This window comes from Ornithorhynchus anatinus, chromosome 9, assembly GCF_004115215.2.
Source record: "Ornithorhynchus anatinus isolate Pmale09 chromosome 9, mOrnAna1.pri.v4, whole genome shotgun sequence".
NCBI classification, from domain to species: Eukaryota; Metazoa; Chordata; class Mammalia; order Monotremata; family Ornithorhynchidae; genus Ornithorhynchus; species Ornithorhynchus anatinus.
In genome coordinates this window covers 688,509-705,772 of record NC_041736.1, presented here as the reverse complement: position 1 = coordinate 705,772, position 17,264 = coordinate 688,509, and the positions used below count along the sequence as shown (strand labels likewise).

The 17,264-nt window shown below is 54.3% G+C and overlaps 1 protein-coding gene across 1 annotated transcript; it reads left to right on the top strand.

Moving 5' to 3' along the window:
• Positions 1-9,150: 9,150 nt before the first annotated feature.
• Positions 9,151-13,449, top strand: CXCR4 (C-X-C motif chemokine receptor 4). Its single transcript, XM_029071506.2, has 2 exons — positions 9,151-9,238; positions 11,854-13,449. The coding sequence occupies exons 1-2, from the start codon at positions 9,194-9,196 to the stop codon at positions 12,922-12,924; spliced, it is 1,116 nt and encodes a 371-aa protein (XP_028927339.1). The 5' UTR covers positions 9,151-9,193; the 3' UTR covers positions 12,925-13,449.
• Positions 13,450-17,264: the final 3,815 nt, after the last annotated feature.

The following is a 17,264-nucleotide window of genomic DNA, read 5'->3' as shown; positions in this document are numbered from 1 at the left end:
GGTGCCTCAGTTACCTCATCTGTAAAATGGGGATTAAGACTGTGAGCCCCACGTGGGACAACTTGATTACCCTGTGTCTACCCCAGCGCTTAGAACAGTGCTTGGCACATAGTAAGCGCTTAACAAATGCCAACATTATTATTATTAGAGTGCACTACAGTGACAGGAGTATCTGATCCTTTGTGACCCTCAGGGAACTGCGGGGACAAGAGTATCTGACCCTCAGTGAACCGAGAGCATGGCAGTGGAAGGACTCTCTGTAGGAGTACCTAGGTGACGCTTGGTAGAAGTACCTGGACTAAGTGGCAGAGCCATCTGGCACTATGACCCACAATGCACATCCAGACCTGGCAGGGATGTCTGGACAGAGGGAGCAAGAAGACGATGGCAGAGCACTTTCTGGATAGAGCATCTGTCCTCTCCTGAGGCACAGTGCTCCCTGCCAGTCCTGCCAAGGACAGGCACCCACACCAGGGGTCTTCTCTGACAATGTATGTGCCAGACAGAGGCGTCAGGGCTCAGGCAGAGGTCGGTATGAGTGAGTGAGCCTGAGAGTATAGGAGAACCACTACCATTCCTGCAACAGATGGTCCTGGGCCCCTCCCCTGGGCTGAGAGCCTGCCCATCCCGGCACAGTGTATCTCCGCCCTGGGTCCACCTTGCCAACTCATGCATCTCCAAGGGATCCAGTGTCCTCCACCTTCCTGGCCCCTGGCCAGAGATGGGGGAGGGGAGAGAAATGGAGGGGAAATGGAGGGGAGAGGGGAAAAAAAGCCTTGGGGAATCAAGGAGGGGCACAGCATTCCAGGACCAGGCACTGGACTGGATCTCCCTGGAGTGCCCTGGCTGGGCCAGCCCTGGTGAGGGATGGCTAATGGAATGGTGGTCAGGAAGAGTACAGTAGTGACTGTACTGGCCATGACCAGCATGGGCACTGGGGCAAAAGAAGGAAATAAGTCTCTGGCATCCAGAAAGGAGTGGACATCCTCATTCAGACTCTAGGGTCTTGGAACACTGACCACTCTCCCCAGTTCTTCTCTGGATCAGGGCCTCAGGAGCCACAGGAAGTCTGGCTGGGATGCTGAATTGAAAGGGGCTCCCCGGTTGTCCTTCACCATCCGCTGGGAGGACCCACTAGTAAGGATGGGTTACAGAATCCTTCTCCTCTTCTCACTTCTAAAGTTTTGCCACTTCTGATGCTTATCTTTTAAATGGGGGAGGTGCCTGGTAAAACCACAGAATCAGCTGAGAACACAACAGGATACCCCTAGAAGGCCACAAATGTTATGTGGGGTGGGGGGCGGGGAGAGCAGAGGGCACAGAGGGGGAAACTGAGGTCATTTCTGTAGGGACTGGAGTGGTGGGAGCAGAGATGCTGCAGGGGCAGGGGGTATATTCATTCAATAGTATTTACTGAGCGCTTACTGTGTGCAGAGCACTGTTCTAAGTGCTTGGAATATACAATTGGGCAACAGATAGAGACAATCCCTGCTCAATAACGGGCTCACAGTCTAAGCAGCAGTGGGGATGTGGCAGTGCCTGCCGGGATGCAGGAGTGGCAGTGGGGATGTGGTGGTGGAGGTAGTGGCTGTGGCAATGGGGATGCAGTGATGTCAGTGGGGATGTGGAGAAGAGCTCTCTGGGCTGAGCTGCTCACCTTCTCTGGGAGCAGCCCTGACCCTGACTCCTGCTTCAAAATGGGCAAGCAGCTTCACAATGGGAGGCTTCCCGGAGGAAGGGAGGACCTTGCAATAGAGGGGAAAGGCATTTCAGGATGCGGTCATATGGAGAAGATGAGGCACCCTGACTGTGTCATCCTATGTCATAGCAACCCAACAGCCACCTCTAGCACTTGTGTATTGATTTCTTCCCATCCTCAGCACTTACAAGCATATCCAATTATACATTCAATTATTTATTCTGATAGATCATCATGGCACATCTGTTCTACTCATATCCAATCCTGGTTCTTCTTCCTGCTCCTGCTACCCATAAATCATCTTGGTCAGTGTGACCATCTCCCCCTTAATTTGCCCTCCTTAAGGCACAGAATGAGTACCTCTGTTGGACTTCTGTTTGGTTTCAAGGCCCTCAACAAGCACTCTCTTCCTCCCTCTTACCTATCCTCTCTCCTCTCCCACTACTCCACTTTCCTCCTCTAACACCAACTTCACGCCACTGTCCCTTGCTGTAGTCTCTCCTGCCGTTGACTCCTTTGCTCTTGTCCTCCCTCTTGCCGAGATCTCCCTCCTTCATATTCAGTCATATTTACTGAGCACTTACTGTATGCAGAGCACTGTACTAGACATTTATCTGATCGACCATCATTCTCCCCTTCTTCAAAACCCTACTAAAATCGTACCTGCCCTGTGAAGTCTTCCCTTGCTAACTCATACTAACCTCTCCTCTCCTCACGCCATAGCCCTTATTTACAAATCCTTCTACTCTGCTCCTTCCCCTCACTATAAACTATTTTAGTGTTCCTTTCCCCTGCTAGACTGTGAGTTCTTTGAGGGCAAAGATTGTGTCGGTTACTGTTGTATATGCCCAGGTGCTTGGAACAATAGACTGCATGCAGTAAGATCTCAGTAACTACCAGATTGATGGATTGGACTCTCCCAAGAGAGTGCTCAGTACAATGCTCTGCACTCAGTAAGCCTCAGGAGGCACTCAGTGACTCTCACCGATTGATGGGTAGATTGATGTCTCCAGACAATAACTTACTGCTCACACCTTCTCCCCTGCCAGGAACTGCCCCACACCTCCCCTTCATATCTGACAGACCACCACAGCTCTCCCCATCTTCAAAGCCCTTCTGAAATCCCATTTTATCTAGGAGGCCTTCCCCAGTAATCTCTCCTCCCCTAACACTACATTCCCCCAACTACCGTGTCAACACTTTCAGCCACAATTTAAGCATTTACGTCAACGCTTGTAGCACTTACATCTCTTACATACTCTATTACTTCCTTCCTCCTATTGGTATTATACTTTAGTGCCTATCTTCCCCACTAGATTATAAACTCCTTGAAAGCAGAAACCATGTCTACTAATCTATGGAACTTTTCTAAGCAGCCTTCAGTTCAGTGGTAGGCCCCCAGTAGTCTCCCTGTTATACCAGAGCCCTGCTCTAGTGGATTAGGTTTTGTGTGTTAATGGTAAAATCTGAGACAGGTGATAATCTCCTCAAGGCAGAGGGGAAGGGAAGGGAGGTTAGAGAAGGATAGAGAAGGGGGTAGTGGCTCTGATCCTCGGTTCGGACTAGTGGGCAATGAAACACTGGGGAAAGGCTTTTCCCGAGCCTGGTGCTTTTGCCAAGGTGGGGCAGCCCTCCACCCTTTTTTTTACTAGTATTTGCTAAGCCTTTTGTTTTGTTGTCTGTCTCCCCCGTTTAGACTGTGAGCCCATTGCTGGGCAGGGATTTTCTCTGTTGCCGAATTATACACTCCAAGCGCTTAGTACAGTGTTCTGCATATAGTAAGCGCTCAATAAATACGATTGAATGAATGAATGAATGCTAGGCACCGGTCTAAGTGCTGTGGTAGATACAGGATAATCAGGTAGGACACAGTCTCTGTCCCACACAGGGCTCACAGTTTTAATCCTCATTTTACAGATGAGGTAATTTAGGCAACAGATAAATGAAGTGACCTGCCCAATGTCACACAACAGACAAGTAGCAGAACCTGGATGAGAACTCGGGTCCTCTGACTCCTAGACCTGTGCTCTTTCCATTAGGCCATTCTGCTTCACGACATTTTGCATTTCAGGGGCCAACAGGTTATCCAGTAAGAGATGTCCTGAAGCGGTGGGAAGAGGAGGCTGTAGCCAGAAGCAGACGCGAACTCACTGATACAGACATATGGGGAGTGTATGGCTTCTTTTCGTGTGCGGGCTCTGGGCCGTGCCCACGTACTCAAGCATCTCAAGGCAAACTGAGAGGGCTGTAGGAGAATACTAGGGTGGGATAAAGATAACCAGAGGTCAGAGCTGGAAGACTTTATTCTGAGAAGCATCTTGGTCTAGTGGATAGAGCACAAGCTTGGGTGTCAGAAGGACCTAATCTCTAATCTTGTCTTCACCACTTGCCTGCTCTGTGACCTTGGGCAAGTCACGTCACTTCCCTGTGCCTCAGTTACCTCATCTGTAAAACGGGGATTAAGACTGTGAGGCCCATGTGGGACAAAGACTGTGTCCAACCCAATTTGCTTGTATCCACCCCAGTGCTTAGTACAGTGCCTGGCACATAGTACGCGCTTAACAAATACCATTATTATTATTATTATTATTATGCTCATTATGGGCAGTGAATGTGTCTACCAACTCTGTTATATTGTACTCTCCCAAGCACTTAGTCCAGTGCTCTGAAGACAGTAAGTGCTCAATAAATACAATTGATTGATTGAAAGGATGTAAACTTGTTGAGGGCAGGGAATGTGTCTTGTTATATTGTTGTTCTGTACTTTTCCAAACGTTTAGTACAGGGCCTTGTACACAGTAAGCACTCAATAAATGTGATTGAATGATTGAAGGAGGAAGGACCTAAACTATTCCCCACCATTGTGTTTGAAGTGTGAGAAGGGGCTACCTCTGGGAGAGGCGGTTTTTTTTGCCACCAGGTGAACATGATCCCAGCAGTCTCAGCAGGTAGCCATCTCTCCCCTCCCACTTTCCCCAAGGCCCCCACTATTACTGCAGAGAGCTGCCCACCCTCGCCCCCCTCCCACTTCACCCTTTGGGTGATTGCCTCAGGCTGGCCTGGCCTGGCCTGGCCTTGCATTGAGCTGTATCAGTTTCAAGCTTGGTCCTCCATGAGTCTTGGGCAGGGAGACCCCACAAGCAAGTCTGCTCATCTTTTCAGCCCGCCCGCTTTCCTGCCCAGCACACCCAGGATTGATTTTCATTCATTCATTCATTCAATAGTATTTATTGAGTGCTTACTGTGTGCAGAGCACTGTAGTAAGCACTTATGAACCAGGGGCATAGGGTGGCAGAGATTCCCCCCCTCCCAGCTCCCAGCACTTATGTACGTATCTGTAATTTTTATTTTATGTATTTGTATTGATGTCTGTCTCACCTGCTCTAGACTGTAAGCTTTTGTGGGTAGGGAATGTGAGTGTTTATTGTTATAACGTACTCTCCCAACCATTTAGTACAGTGCTCAGCAAACAGCAAGTGCCCAATATACACGATTTGAGTGAATGAATAAATGAATGAATGAAAAGTGGAATGTTGAGCCAGCTGCATAGCCATGGGCCCCCGTGGGCAGGGCCGGAGGCAGGGGGAGAAGGCTCCAGAGGCTAGTGGGACTCTGGGACTCTGGTTTGCCAGTCCTCGTCCTCTGGCCCTCCTCAGGCCCAATCTGGAGAAAGTTGCTGCTATTGTTGCTCTGTGCCTTCCCTCACACCCTGACCCCCAGCCCTGAAGAGACTGGAGGACTTCCTTGTCCTGTTATTGCCTGTTCCAGAGGAAAACTATGTGGGCCTTGTGGGCAGACAGTATGTGTTTTGCTTCGGTTGAGCTCTCCCAAGGGCTCATTATAGTACTTCACAACCAGTACTTGCTCAGTAAATGCTATTACTACTACTAACACACCTGTACAGTGGGGGAAAGGGGGAACAGAGGAGGTAAGAGGGAACAGGTGATGGAAGGGGGGCAAGAACAAGCCAACGCCACTCTGGCCTCTGAGATGGGCAACAAGAGAGTCCCCTGGCCTCCTCCTCTTCTCTCAAGGTCAAGGATGGTGCTAGTGGGACCAGGCTCCCATTCCTTGACCCTCCACTACTCCTGCCCATGCCCAGGGGAAGGGTTGAGAAGCTGCTGGCTCTTCCCTGTGGTCCACCCTCCTGACTGGAAGTGGCCAGGTTTTGGCAGGTCTCGGGCAGCCAACCCACACAGACCATGAGGGAAACTGCTCAGCTCAATCCAGCTCTGGTCTCCAGGTCCACTGGATGCATACTGCCTCTTCTCATCCGGTGTGGGGGTGCGGTGGACACGGAAGGCAGGGGATCCTGCAGCTAAACTCCGGCACAAGCTGTGGGCCTGGGGAAGCCCTGGATCCATGGCCCATGAGCACTGGAGCTCACTGAGGTCACTGTCAATAAATTCTAAGCAGGAGGAAGCCCTGACAAGCCTTTCACAGTTAGGCAGAGTTAGCTCCTCAGATTATTTCCTAAAGTCATGCCCAGCTTCCAACCTCCTGCCTAACCGCGGCCCACCAAGCCTGGGGCCGTTTATTTCTGGCCTTCCGTCAGCAAGGCGGTCGCTGGCGGAGTTGCTCTAGGCGTGGCCAGGGTGTTGCATCTTGGTGACTGCTTTGCCGAGGACAGCACCTTCAGAACCCTGAATGGATTTTTTTTAATGGTATATGTTAAGCCCTATAGTAAGTGCCAGGCACTGTAATAAGTGCTGGGTAATCACAATTTAATCAGGTTGGACACAGTCCATGTCCCACATGGGTCTCAGAGTCTCAATCCCTAGTTTACAGGTGAGGCACAGAGAAGTGAAGTGACTTGCCCAAAGTCACACAGCAGACAAGTGGCAGACCCTGGATTAGAACGCAAGTCCTTCTGACTCCCACATCAGTGCTCTATCCGTTAGGCCACGCGGCTTCTCTTTTCTTCTGCCTGTGAAGGAATTTAGGTTGGACTGGGGGAACTGCAGCAGTTGGGGTTCTTCCAGAAAAGATGAGCATGTGACTGTAGTAGCAGGAGTAGGAGTAGGAATACTAGCAGTAGAAATGGTATGTTTTATTATGTGCACAGCATCATACTAAACACCAGGAAATAATTCACGGGTGGAAATTAGACATCACTGCTGTCCTCCAGGGGACTCACAACCTACTGGTCAATCAGACGGACAAGCAGTGTTTCTTAGGCCCCCGGGTCTGCTGGTCTGGCCGAACAAGTTTGGCTCAGTGGAAAGATGGGCTTAGGAGTCAGAGGTCATGGGTTCTAATCCCGGTTCCACCACCTGCCGGCTGTGTGACTTTGGGCAAATCACTTGACTTCTCGGTGCCTCAGTTACCACATCTGTAAAACGGGGATTAAGATTAAGACTGTGAGCCTCACATTGGACAGCCTGATTGACCCTGTATCTACCCCAGCGCTTAGAACAGTGCTCCGCACAAAGTAAGTGCTTAACAAATACCAACATTATTATTATTGTTAAACAAAGTCTGGAAAACTTTACTAAACAAACACAGAGCAGTGACGCTGACGTTAGGTCTTCCTAGTCATTTTTCCCTGGGGAAAGGGAAAGGGAAGGAGGAGGGACTGGAGGGAAGGAGGAAGGGGGGGAGGGGAGCTCAGGGATGTCCCCTATGCATAATCTTAGCAAACGTGCTCCCCTCCAGCCCCGCAGTCAGTCTCCTCCTACAATTACTCGCTCCAGCGGAAATTGCCTCCTTTTTATCACTTGGGAAATCATTAACTTCGTCCCTGAGGACCTGCCCTCCACTGCAAGTGGCAAAGGCAAGGAAAGTTGGACTGTTTTTGTCTTTGTGGCAAAAACGGGTGCTGTTTGTGTTTATTTGCTGGGTGGGAAGGAGCAGCCGGGCAGCAGTCGGGTAGCAGTTAGGTGGCAGCCATGCCTTGGGTCCTGAACAGCCCTCTGCAGCACCAATGCCCTGGGCCCTGACCGGTCTCCTAGTGGCCCTAGTGCCCTGAACCCTGACCGGCCCCCAATGGCACCAATGCCCTGGGCCCTGATCCAGTCCCCTTGGCAGCACTAATGCCCAAGCCCAGGGTGGACCGGGCAGTGGTTCAGCTTTCTGTCCTCTTCGGGCCCACCGCAAGTCAACCAGCTGTAGGAAGCCATTCTCCACAACTTTCCCGGATTGGCAAATGTTGACTGGCAGCAGGCTGGCGACCCAAAACCTTTGCCAGTTCTGCCCAAACTTGTCAGAAAGGCTGGAGATCCAGAAGGCCAAGGAGAGGGGTGTTTTGAGAGAACAGGAGGCAGGCGGCTGGGCAGGAGGGAAGCTGGAGGGAGGGTCACTGCCCACCCTGGAAGGGGGACCCCCGACCCAGACCCAGGCAGTTTCCATGGAGAACGTGACTGGACTCCCTTCAGGGAAAGGGAGGCAGGAGTTGGGAGAGGGCTGCACAGGCTGGGGCCAGGTCAGGGGCCAGACTGGCTGGGGGGATGATTATCTCTAAGACTACGGGGGTCCCTGGGGCAATGATCTGCTTGGACTTGGGGTCCCGTTCAGGAGGCCAAGTTTAGGAGAAAAGGGAGTTGGTTGGTATCTACAGCTGGGTGGGAGGCACCCTCTTGTGGGACCACAGCCTGGGGTCAAGCCAGGCTGCCTAAACGCTATGCCATCGCAATGCCGGAGGGCACATCCCATCCCAGTTCTGTGTCTCACCCCAGTAACTAGCCCCTCGGACCCTCTTCCTCTGTGAGGTGGGACTGGGTAAAGTGGTGGGGACTGGTGGGGGGAACTGGGGAGAGTGACTGGGGGATGGGGAAAGGTTGTTTAGAGTGACTGGGGGAATGAGGAAAGGCTGGGGAGAGGAATGGAGGAATGGGGTGGTGCTGGGGAGAATGGCCAGTGACTGGGGCTGGGGAGAGTGCTGATGGTGGGGTGGGGCTGGGATGGGGAGAGTAATGGGGGTTAGGGTGGGGATGGGACTGGAGGGGGTGGGGATGGGGATGGCTGTGAAGGTGGGAAACAAAAAGGAGGTGGGGGCGGGCCAGGCCCCACCCTGCCCTGGGATCCCCTCTGCCCTGCGCTCAGCTCTTCCTGGCCCCGCTAGAGCCCCTGGAGGGGCAGATTCGCCCCCAGGCCTAGTGATCGTAAGGGCGCTCCGGTAGATGGAGAGGACCCCGGTGACCCCCAGAGTGACCCCACCCTAAAGGCCTGACCCCGGAGGCCACTTGGCCCCAGTCCGGCCCTCCCGGCCCCGCAGGGACGGCGCCCTGAGCTTTGGGGGCCGTGGCGGGGGTCTTCCCTCGCCGCCGGCTGGGGTAGAGGCTCCCGCCTAAATGGGGCACCCCCAAGCACGAACACATACACGCGGACACAAACACACACACACACACACACACACACAGACGGTCCCGCCCCGGCCCCTCCCCGGATAACGCTTGTGCCCGCCTCCCCGCCGTAGGGTATAAAAGGGGATCTTGGGCCGAGCCGCCGGTTCAAAGTGCTGAACGCTGAGCGAGCTAGGTGACAGTCGAGCCGGAGATGAGCGGGGTCCTGGAGCGCGGGTTGCGGGCCGGGAACATGGGCGTAAGTGTGGGGTCCCCGGCGCCCGGGCTGGGAGGGTCTCCGCGGGGGCTGCACCCTGAGACCTCCATCTCTGCCTCGATTTAGGGCTGCGGGGCGGGAACTGGCACCCCTTTTTAGAATATGAGCCCTTTGTGGGCGGGGATTTTTCTCTCTTTATTTCTCTATTCTACTTTCCAAGTGTTTAGCACAGTGCTCCGCACTCAGTAAGCGCTCAATAAATACATTCGAATGAATGACCCGCGGGCGAAAAGGGGGAGCCGAGGGGCGCCGGCTGGCACAGGGGCGGAATTCCCGGGTGCAGGCGGCGGTGCCAGGACTATCCGCAACGTATCGACGAGCGGACCGTGCAGGCTTCTGTGTGTGTGTGTGTGTGTGTGTGTGTGTGTGTAAAAAGCATGGCGAGGAGTAAAATGCAAAAGTGTAAAATGCCGTGCATGGAAAAAGTGCAAGACGAGGGGTTGCGTGCCCGGGCGAGAGGTGCTAAGTGGAAGGTACCCGGCCGGGGAGTGCGTGAGAGAAGAGTGCGTGGACCGGAGATGAATGGGGAGATGGACGGAGACTGCACGGAGGAGGCGGTTTGTTAAGGGGTGCCAGGACCTGGCCGGACCCCTGTCCCCAAATGGTCTTTGCATTCTCCGCTGTCCCGGCCGATGTGGTGTCCCGCCCCTTCCCCGGACTCCGGCCTTGGCGCGGGCGGTCGAGGTTGCGTGGGTAGAGAGCGAGTCGGTGGGAGCTCCGTGGACGGGGAGTGGGTCGGTGGTGGAGGGGGCTGTTTGGAGAGAGAGAGTGGCAGGGTGGAGGGCGCCTCGATGGGGGCTGCTTGGAGGCAGAGCCAGTTGGGGGATGCACCGAGAGCCCGCTCAGGGAAGGTGCCTGGCCCGCGGGCGGGTCGATGGGGGCGGTTGGGTAGAGAGCGAGTCTGTGGAGGATGCGTGGACCGAGGGACGCGGGGGAGGGCGCAGAGATCCGGGCTAGGGTGGTGGAGATTGCACAGACCCCGGGCAGGGCGGTGGAGATTGCACGGACCCCGGGCAGGGAGGTGGAGATTGCACGGACCCCGGGCAGGGAGGTGGAGATTGCACGGACCCAGGGCAGGGAGGTGGAGATTGCACGGACCCAGGGCAGGGAGGTGGAGATTGCACGGACCCCCGGCAGGGAGGTGGACATTGCAGAGACCCCGGGCAGGGAGGTGGAGGGCTCAGGACCCGGGATAAGATGGTGGAGAGTGCACGGACTCCGGACAGGGTGGTGGAGATTCCACGGACGCCGGGCAGGGAAGTGGAGACTGCACGGATCCCGGGCAGGGAAGTGGAAATTGCACGGATCCCGGGCAGGGCGGTGGAGATTGCACGGTTCCCGGGCAGGGAGGTGGAGATAGTACGGATCCCGGGCAGAAAGGAGGGCTCAGGGACCCGGGGTAGGGTGGTGGAGATTGCACAGACCCCGGACAGGGCGGTGGAGATTGCAGAGACCCCGAGTAGGGAGGTGGAGGGCGCAGGGACCCGGGATAGGATGGTGGAGATTGCACGGACTCCAGGCAGGGTGGTGGAGATTGCACGGATCCCGGGCAGGGAGGTGGAGATAGCACGGATCCCGGGCAGGGAAGTGGAGATAGCACGGATCCCGGGCAGGGAGGTGGAGGGCGCAGGGACCCGGGGTAGGGTGGCGGAGGGCGCAGGGACCCGGGGTAGGGTGGTGGAGATTGCACAAACCCCGAGCCGGGCGGTGGAAATTGCACGGACCTCGGGCAGGGAGGTGGAGGGCGCAGGGACCCGGGGTAGGGTGGTGGAGATTGTACAGACTCCGAGCAGGGCGGTGGAGAGTGCACGGATCCCGGGCAGGGAGGTGGAGATTGCACGGCCCCCGGGCAGGGTGGTGGAGGGCGCAGGGACCCGGCATAGGGCGGTAGAGGGAGCATCGACGGGCAGGGCGGGAGAGTAAGCGCGCACCCGGGCCAGGTCGGTGGAGCGTTTCAGAGTAGGGGTGTGTCAGTGGAAGGTACATGCACTTCCCATTACCAGCTGCGCTGGGCCAAGTGTTCCCCCTTCCCTCCCCCCTCTCGCCCCCATCCCCCATGCCCTTGCAGGGCTGACTGAGCCGCCGGTTAACGGCCGGTGGTTTCCTGGAGCTTTGAAACCCTTGGCGGGCTGCGTTTCGCTTCCTTTCCCGGGGCCACGCCGCCTCTGCACTGTTCCCCCCTTCCCTGGCCGACCGGCCGGCCCGGACCAGTGCCCTCGGCTGGGCACTGGGGGAGGCCAGTGGGGGTCCGAAGGGCAGCGGGAAGGAGGGGAATGTGGCCCCAGGAGGGGAATGTGGCCCCGGGCACCCTCTACGCTGCCCCTCGGGCCAACTTTTCTGCTTGCTTCCCAAGAAAGAGGACTGCTCTGCGACACTAGTGCTCCTCCCCTTCCCCCCGCGGAGGAGGTCTCGGGCCAGACCGCAAACGTTTTGGGGCGTTTCCCCATCTCAGCCAGCCAGCCAGCTCCCCACAAACCCTCCTCAGCAGGAGACCCACTGGGCACTCTGATCCCCCCGGGACTTTTGAAGTCTTGCGCCTGCACCCACCCTCCCCCCAAAGTCCAGGAACTGACAGGGCCTCTTCCATTTCCTTCCAGCTCCCTTCAGGCTTCATCGACATCCACGACAACTCTTCCGACGGAGACTGGTCCGGCTCCGGCTCTGGGGACTATGACAACTACAAGGAGCCCTGCTACAGGCAGGAGAACGCAGACTTCAACCGGATCTTCCTCCCCACCATCTACTCCATCATCTTCCTCACCGGGATCGTGGGCAACCTCTTGGTCATCATCGTCATGGGCTACCAGAAGAAGCTGCGGAGCATGACGGACAAGTACCGCCTGCACCTGTCGGTGGCCGACCTGCTGTTCGTCCTCACGCTGCCCTTCTGGGCGGTGGACGCGGCCGTGAGCTGGTGCTTTGGAATCTTCCTGTGCAAGGCCATCCACGTCATCTACACGGTCAACCTGTACGGCAGCGTCCTGATCCTGGCCTTCATCAGCCTGGACCGCTACCTGGCCATAGTCCACGCGACTAACAGCCAGCGACCGCGGAAGCTGCTGGCCGAGAAAGTGGTGTATGTGGGCGTCTGGCTGCCGGCCGTGCTGCTTACGATACCTGACCTCATCTTCGCGGAGACCAGCCAGCTCGACGAGCGGTACATCTGCGAGCGCTTCTACCCTCATGACACCTGGCTGATTTCTTTCCGCTTTCAGCACATCGTGGTCGGGCTCATCCTGCCAGGCCTGATCATCCTGACCTGCTACTGCATCATCATCTCCAAGCTGTCCCACTCCAAGGGGCACCAGAAGCGCAAGGCCCTCAAGACCACGGTCATTCTCATCCTGGCCTTCTTTGCCTGCTGGCTGCCCTACTACATCGGCATCAGCATCGACACCTTCATCCTGCTTGGGGTGATTAAGCAGGGCTGTGCCTTCCAGAACACTGTGCACAAGTGGGTCTCCATCACCGAAGCCCTGGCCTTCTTCCACTGTTGCCTCAACCCCATCCTCTACGCCTTCCTGGGAGCCAAATTTAAGACCTCGGCCCAAAACGCGCTCACTTCGGTCAGCAGAGGGTCGAGCCTAAAGATCCTGTCCAAGGGCAAGCGGGCGGGACACTCCTCGGTCTCCACAGAGTCCGAGTCCTCCAGTTTCCACTCCAGCTAACGGTGCTGGCACGGTCCCTGGACAAAATGAGACTTGTTCATGCCATTCCTCCAGTCCGGAGAGAGACACATGAGACTGACCGCACACGTGTGTGGGTGTGTACAGTTTGTATTTACAGTCGGAGTTTGTCATGTTGCAGTGACTTATTTATATAATTGTGTTGTGTTTTGTGTGGATGAGTGCTAGCTAGGCAGGACCTGTTCAGGGCTTAGTTCACAAATGTTAATACTTGCTTTCTTGGAGGGGGCTGGGACCACTGGGAACTAAACACTCCTCAGGGGTCGCGAGCAACAAAGCTAGAAGCTGGTTCTTGGCCACTACTGTGTACATATAAACGTCTCCCATTGCATCCATCTATTCGACTCCAAAATTGTAAAGTTTACGGTAGCTTAAATCTTCTGGAGGTGGGAGACGATGGCACTTCGGAGCAGGATTCGGCGGTGCCTTTTGATATTTGATTGTTCATAGGACCCCTGTACAGTATGTGTAAAGAAAAGTTGTTAATAAAAAAGACCTGATGGGCTACCTGGTGTAGTGTATTTCTGGGCCTGTTTGTTTGGCCAGGACTGGCTTTATCCTGCCCAGTTGGGACTGGTTCAGTACCAGTCAGCCAGCCCAGCGCCTCTGGAGGAACCCCCTGAAGACAGCCAAAGAAAAGGGAGTGAGGGGTGCTGGAGGTGTTCTCCATCTCTTTAGCCGGCCTTCTTCCAGTGAAGAACTGTGCTCGTTTTCAGGGTTGAAGCATCCACCTTCAAGGCAGGAGGGAATTGTATTGGATGAGACTGCCTGCCGCAACTCAAAATGTATTTCTACATTCCTCCTTATTGCCCTTCCTTTCACTGGCAGCAGCATTCTTCCCAGAGCTCCTGAAGCGTGGGTCCTGGACCCTGGAGTTGACAAGATACACCAGTTCTAGAGTTCAGGGTCTGTGCTGCACTCCGCACTGTGCTCTGTGTAGATGAGTAGCCGCAGCAAGCTTTATCCTGAGCCCACTGGGGCAACCTCTGGGAAATCACAAAGAAAATTCTTGGTCTGTCATGTAGGAGCCACTTCTTCCAGCCTCATAAAACGTTAATGTTTGGGAACAAAAGACACTTGCAGGCTAACCTGGAAAGCCTTATCTTTGTGAAATAAATCACATTTGGTGGAGGCAAAGTATAGATCCTTTGGAAGGAAAATAACTCGATTACTTAAACTGCAATCCGATTGTGCTCTGCTTCTCCCTCCGGGAGAGGCAGCCGAGGGTAATCGGCAGTGTGTCCCACTCTCCTCCACAGTGCAATTAGATTATTACACAACTTATCTTCAGTTCTTTTGCTTTTCCCTGAAATAAATAATCCCATAATCCTTCACTTAGCCTAGTGCCCAGAAATTCTCCCAAAGGCAATGCCTGCAGCAAACTTTTCCCATAAATATTCCAAACAGGACAATAGAAGTAAGCCTCTTCGGGAATTCTTATTCCTTTCTATTTTTTTTAAATGGTATGGTATTCTATCTATTTGGCTCTAGCTCTGGTGGCTTCAGTTTCATCTCCCTGTACTACGGAGTCACAAGAGAAAGTAGCTGAGATGGGCAGGGGTCCTCCCCCTCCAACTCCCGTTCTCTTCTTATCCGGAACAAAAGCAGCGGCGGCTCTTTCAAGGAGGCTTGGGTGAGGCCCCTCGCCTCCTCCCCCACACAGCCCTGCCCGGCTCACATAGCACTGTCTGAGCAGCCGGAGAGCAGGATGTCCAAGGCCCCTCGGACAAAGGAGCTAAAGGCAGAATCTGGGGGGCTGTGCGGGGAGAGGAAGGTGGGGAGTTTTTCCTCCAACCCATCACTCACTGCTCCTCTCCTGACTTCCCTCCTGCTCCTTGCTGAGGGACCCTGAGGGTTGCTGATGTGGACTTAGTTGTACAGAAAGAAGGAAAATATCTCACTCTTTGGCAGCAGCTAATTGTGGCAAGAGCGGTGGCACATTTCAAGCACATTCATTCAAGTGCTTAGTACAGTGCTCTGTACATAGTAAGCACTCAATAAATACGATTGAATGCACAAGATGCCATAAGTATTTCGACTGAAGACACTGAGGACTCTCTGACTCAATTTAAGACACTTAGGATTATGCCAGGCGTAAATTGACCCTTTTGTGCTTGCAATCCAATATCTCTCATCTGCAATGCCCCAAAATAACCAACCCCAAACCGAAAGTGGAGGATTCCAAAATTTGTTTGTCCTTAGAAGGACTGGAATAGCGGTGGGACATTTGGAACTTAGTGCAACTGGGGCTGCCTGTTTGCCCAAACTCTCCCCAAGAATCCTTTGCCTCAGAATCAGCAACTGACTTGGATATGAACCTGGCTACAAAGCGACCTTTTTGTCGAGAACCACCCCTATTGGGAGGATTTGATGATGCAAGCCACACAGGTAAGTGAACTAGAGTGGGAGGGGCCTCCAGGAGGGAGCCATGCTCAATTCATGCCACCTCAATGGGCAGAAAGCACCTGCACCTGCGGGACAATGGTTAACCCGACCCAGGCATGGGAGGGCATCGTTAACCCGACCCAGGCATGGGAATCTCGGGGCCAGATGGGCCTCCCCTAATCTCTAGATTTGACCCTCTAGCTGAGGGTCCCAGGAGCTTCAGGGTGGTCGGTCCAAAGATCTTTTTTACGGAAGCTTCCCCCCTCACCCACGTTGCTTGCGGTTTCCAGAGCACCCACAGGACCTCCAGTACCCACAGCACCCAAAATAACCTGCATGATTCACAGCCCTCACAGCATCTGCAGTGCCCGCTATGCCCACAGCACCCACAACATCTGTAGTACTCACTATGCCTACAGCACCCTCAGCATCTGCAGGGCCCACTGTGCCCCCAGCACCCACAGTGTCCATAGGACCCACAGCCGCCACCACACACGCAGCACTTGCAAGCACCCACAGTCACTGCATCACCCAGGCAGGACTAAGGGAGGGCCCAGGCAGGACCTGGCAGGGCAGGTCCAGATCTGGAGCACTCTCAAGGGGGGGTTACCCACCTTTGGGTGGCCCCCATAGGCCAATCCACCCTGACCCTCACATCCTGGGCCAGTAGCAAGCAACTGTTGGGAGCTGAGTAGGGCGTGGTTGTGGCTGCGGTTGGTAATGGAGGGAGTTTCCTTTCTGGAGATTCTGATACCAGTCCCCTGCCCAACTGGGCGCTCTCCACAATCCTCCCAAGACTGGATTGGAGGCACTGGTCAACTCTTTTTGGACTTATCTCCCCGGCCATGCATCTGCACCCTGGAGCAACCTCAGAGTCTCTGGTGGCTTAGCCCAGCCTTAGCATGATATTGCTCAGGGATCAGAAGACATAGCCTGTCTAATTCCTACCTGTGTATGCTTTCCCTGCACTTAGTACAGTACTCTGCACACAGTAAGAGCTTGCTACATACTATTACTGTTACTGTGAAGCTGAATGACAACGCTTGATGAGTCAGAGAAAAACCATCTCCAAAGTGTGTCTGTGAAGCAGTTAGGGGACCAGGTTGCCTTGGCCGTGGTTCCTTCTGAGCATATACTCTCCGAAACCTGGATTTTTAGAGTCCCCTCCAAATCAGAACACAACATTGCCCATCACCCAAAATGCAAAGTAATTGACTATCTCTTCCTCCCACTGGTCCAGAAGCCCCTTACATACCTGGGGCTCCTGAAGGGACTGGGCCTTCCCTCCCTCACCCCACAGATCCCTGGCTCAGAGCGATCCCCGCTATGGAGAGTGAGCTAGAGCATGGTCCCATCAATTCCCTAACACTCCATGGATGGTGACGCTGGGGCAGTCAAGCCCTCCAGATCTCTCTGGGAGAGTGAAGCTCCCTTCTGTGACCCCTCCTCAAGTGTTAGGCTCTAATATGGCAGGCTTTACAGGCTTTGAGGATTAGGACAATGTTAGGGGAAAGATTTTCTCGTAGAAACCCTTCCCTGTTGCCTCCCTGGCCCTAAGTACAAACCCTCTTACCAGAGAATAGGGTTGTGGGCAACACATTAGATATAGGGTTCATGTGGGGAGGAATCAAATGTTTGCTTCTGTTAGGGTCTCCCAAGGGCTTAGAACAGTGCTGTACACAGAGGAGATGCTCAGTCACTTGATGGATTGAAGTGAAAGGAAAAAGAGAAGAAAGTGAATTGATCAAGAAATTGATATTTATTGAGTAATTTTGTGCAGTGCAGTGCATTGTACTAAGTGCTCATGAGAGTACAAGAGTTAGGAGACATGATTCCTACCCTCAAAGAACTTACAGTCTAGTGGGGGAGACAGGCACTTCAGTAAATTACAGGAAGGGGAAGCAACTGAGTTTAAAGATCTATACGTAAGTGCTGTG

Bases quoted from the DNA above. Each gene is read 5' to 3' on its own strand.
- CXCR4 (XM_029071506.2), top strand. From the start codon at position 9,194: ATGAGCGGGGTCCTGGAGCGCGGGTTGCGGGCCGGGAACATGGGC. The intron at 9,239-11,853 runs GTAAGTGTGGGG...ATTTCCTTCCAG, and splicing joins TGCGGGCCGGGAACATGGGC to CTCCCTTCAGGCTTCATCGA.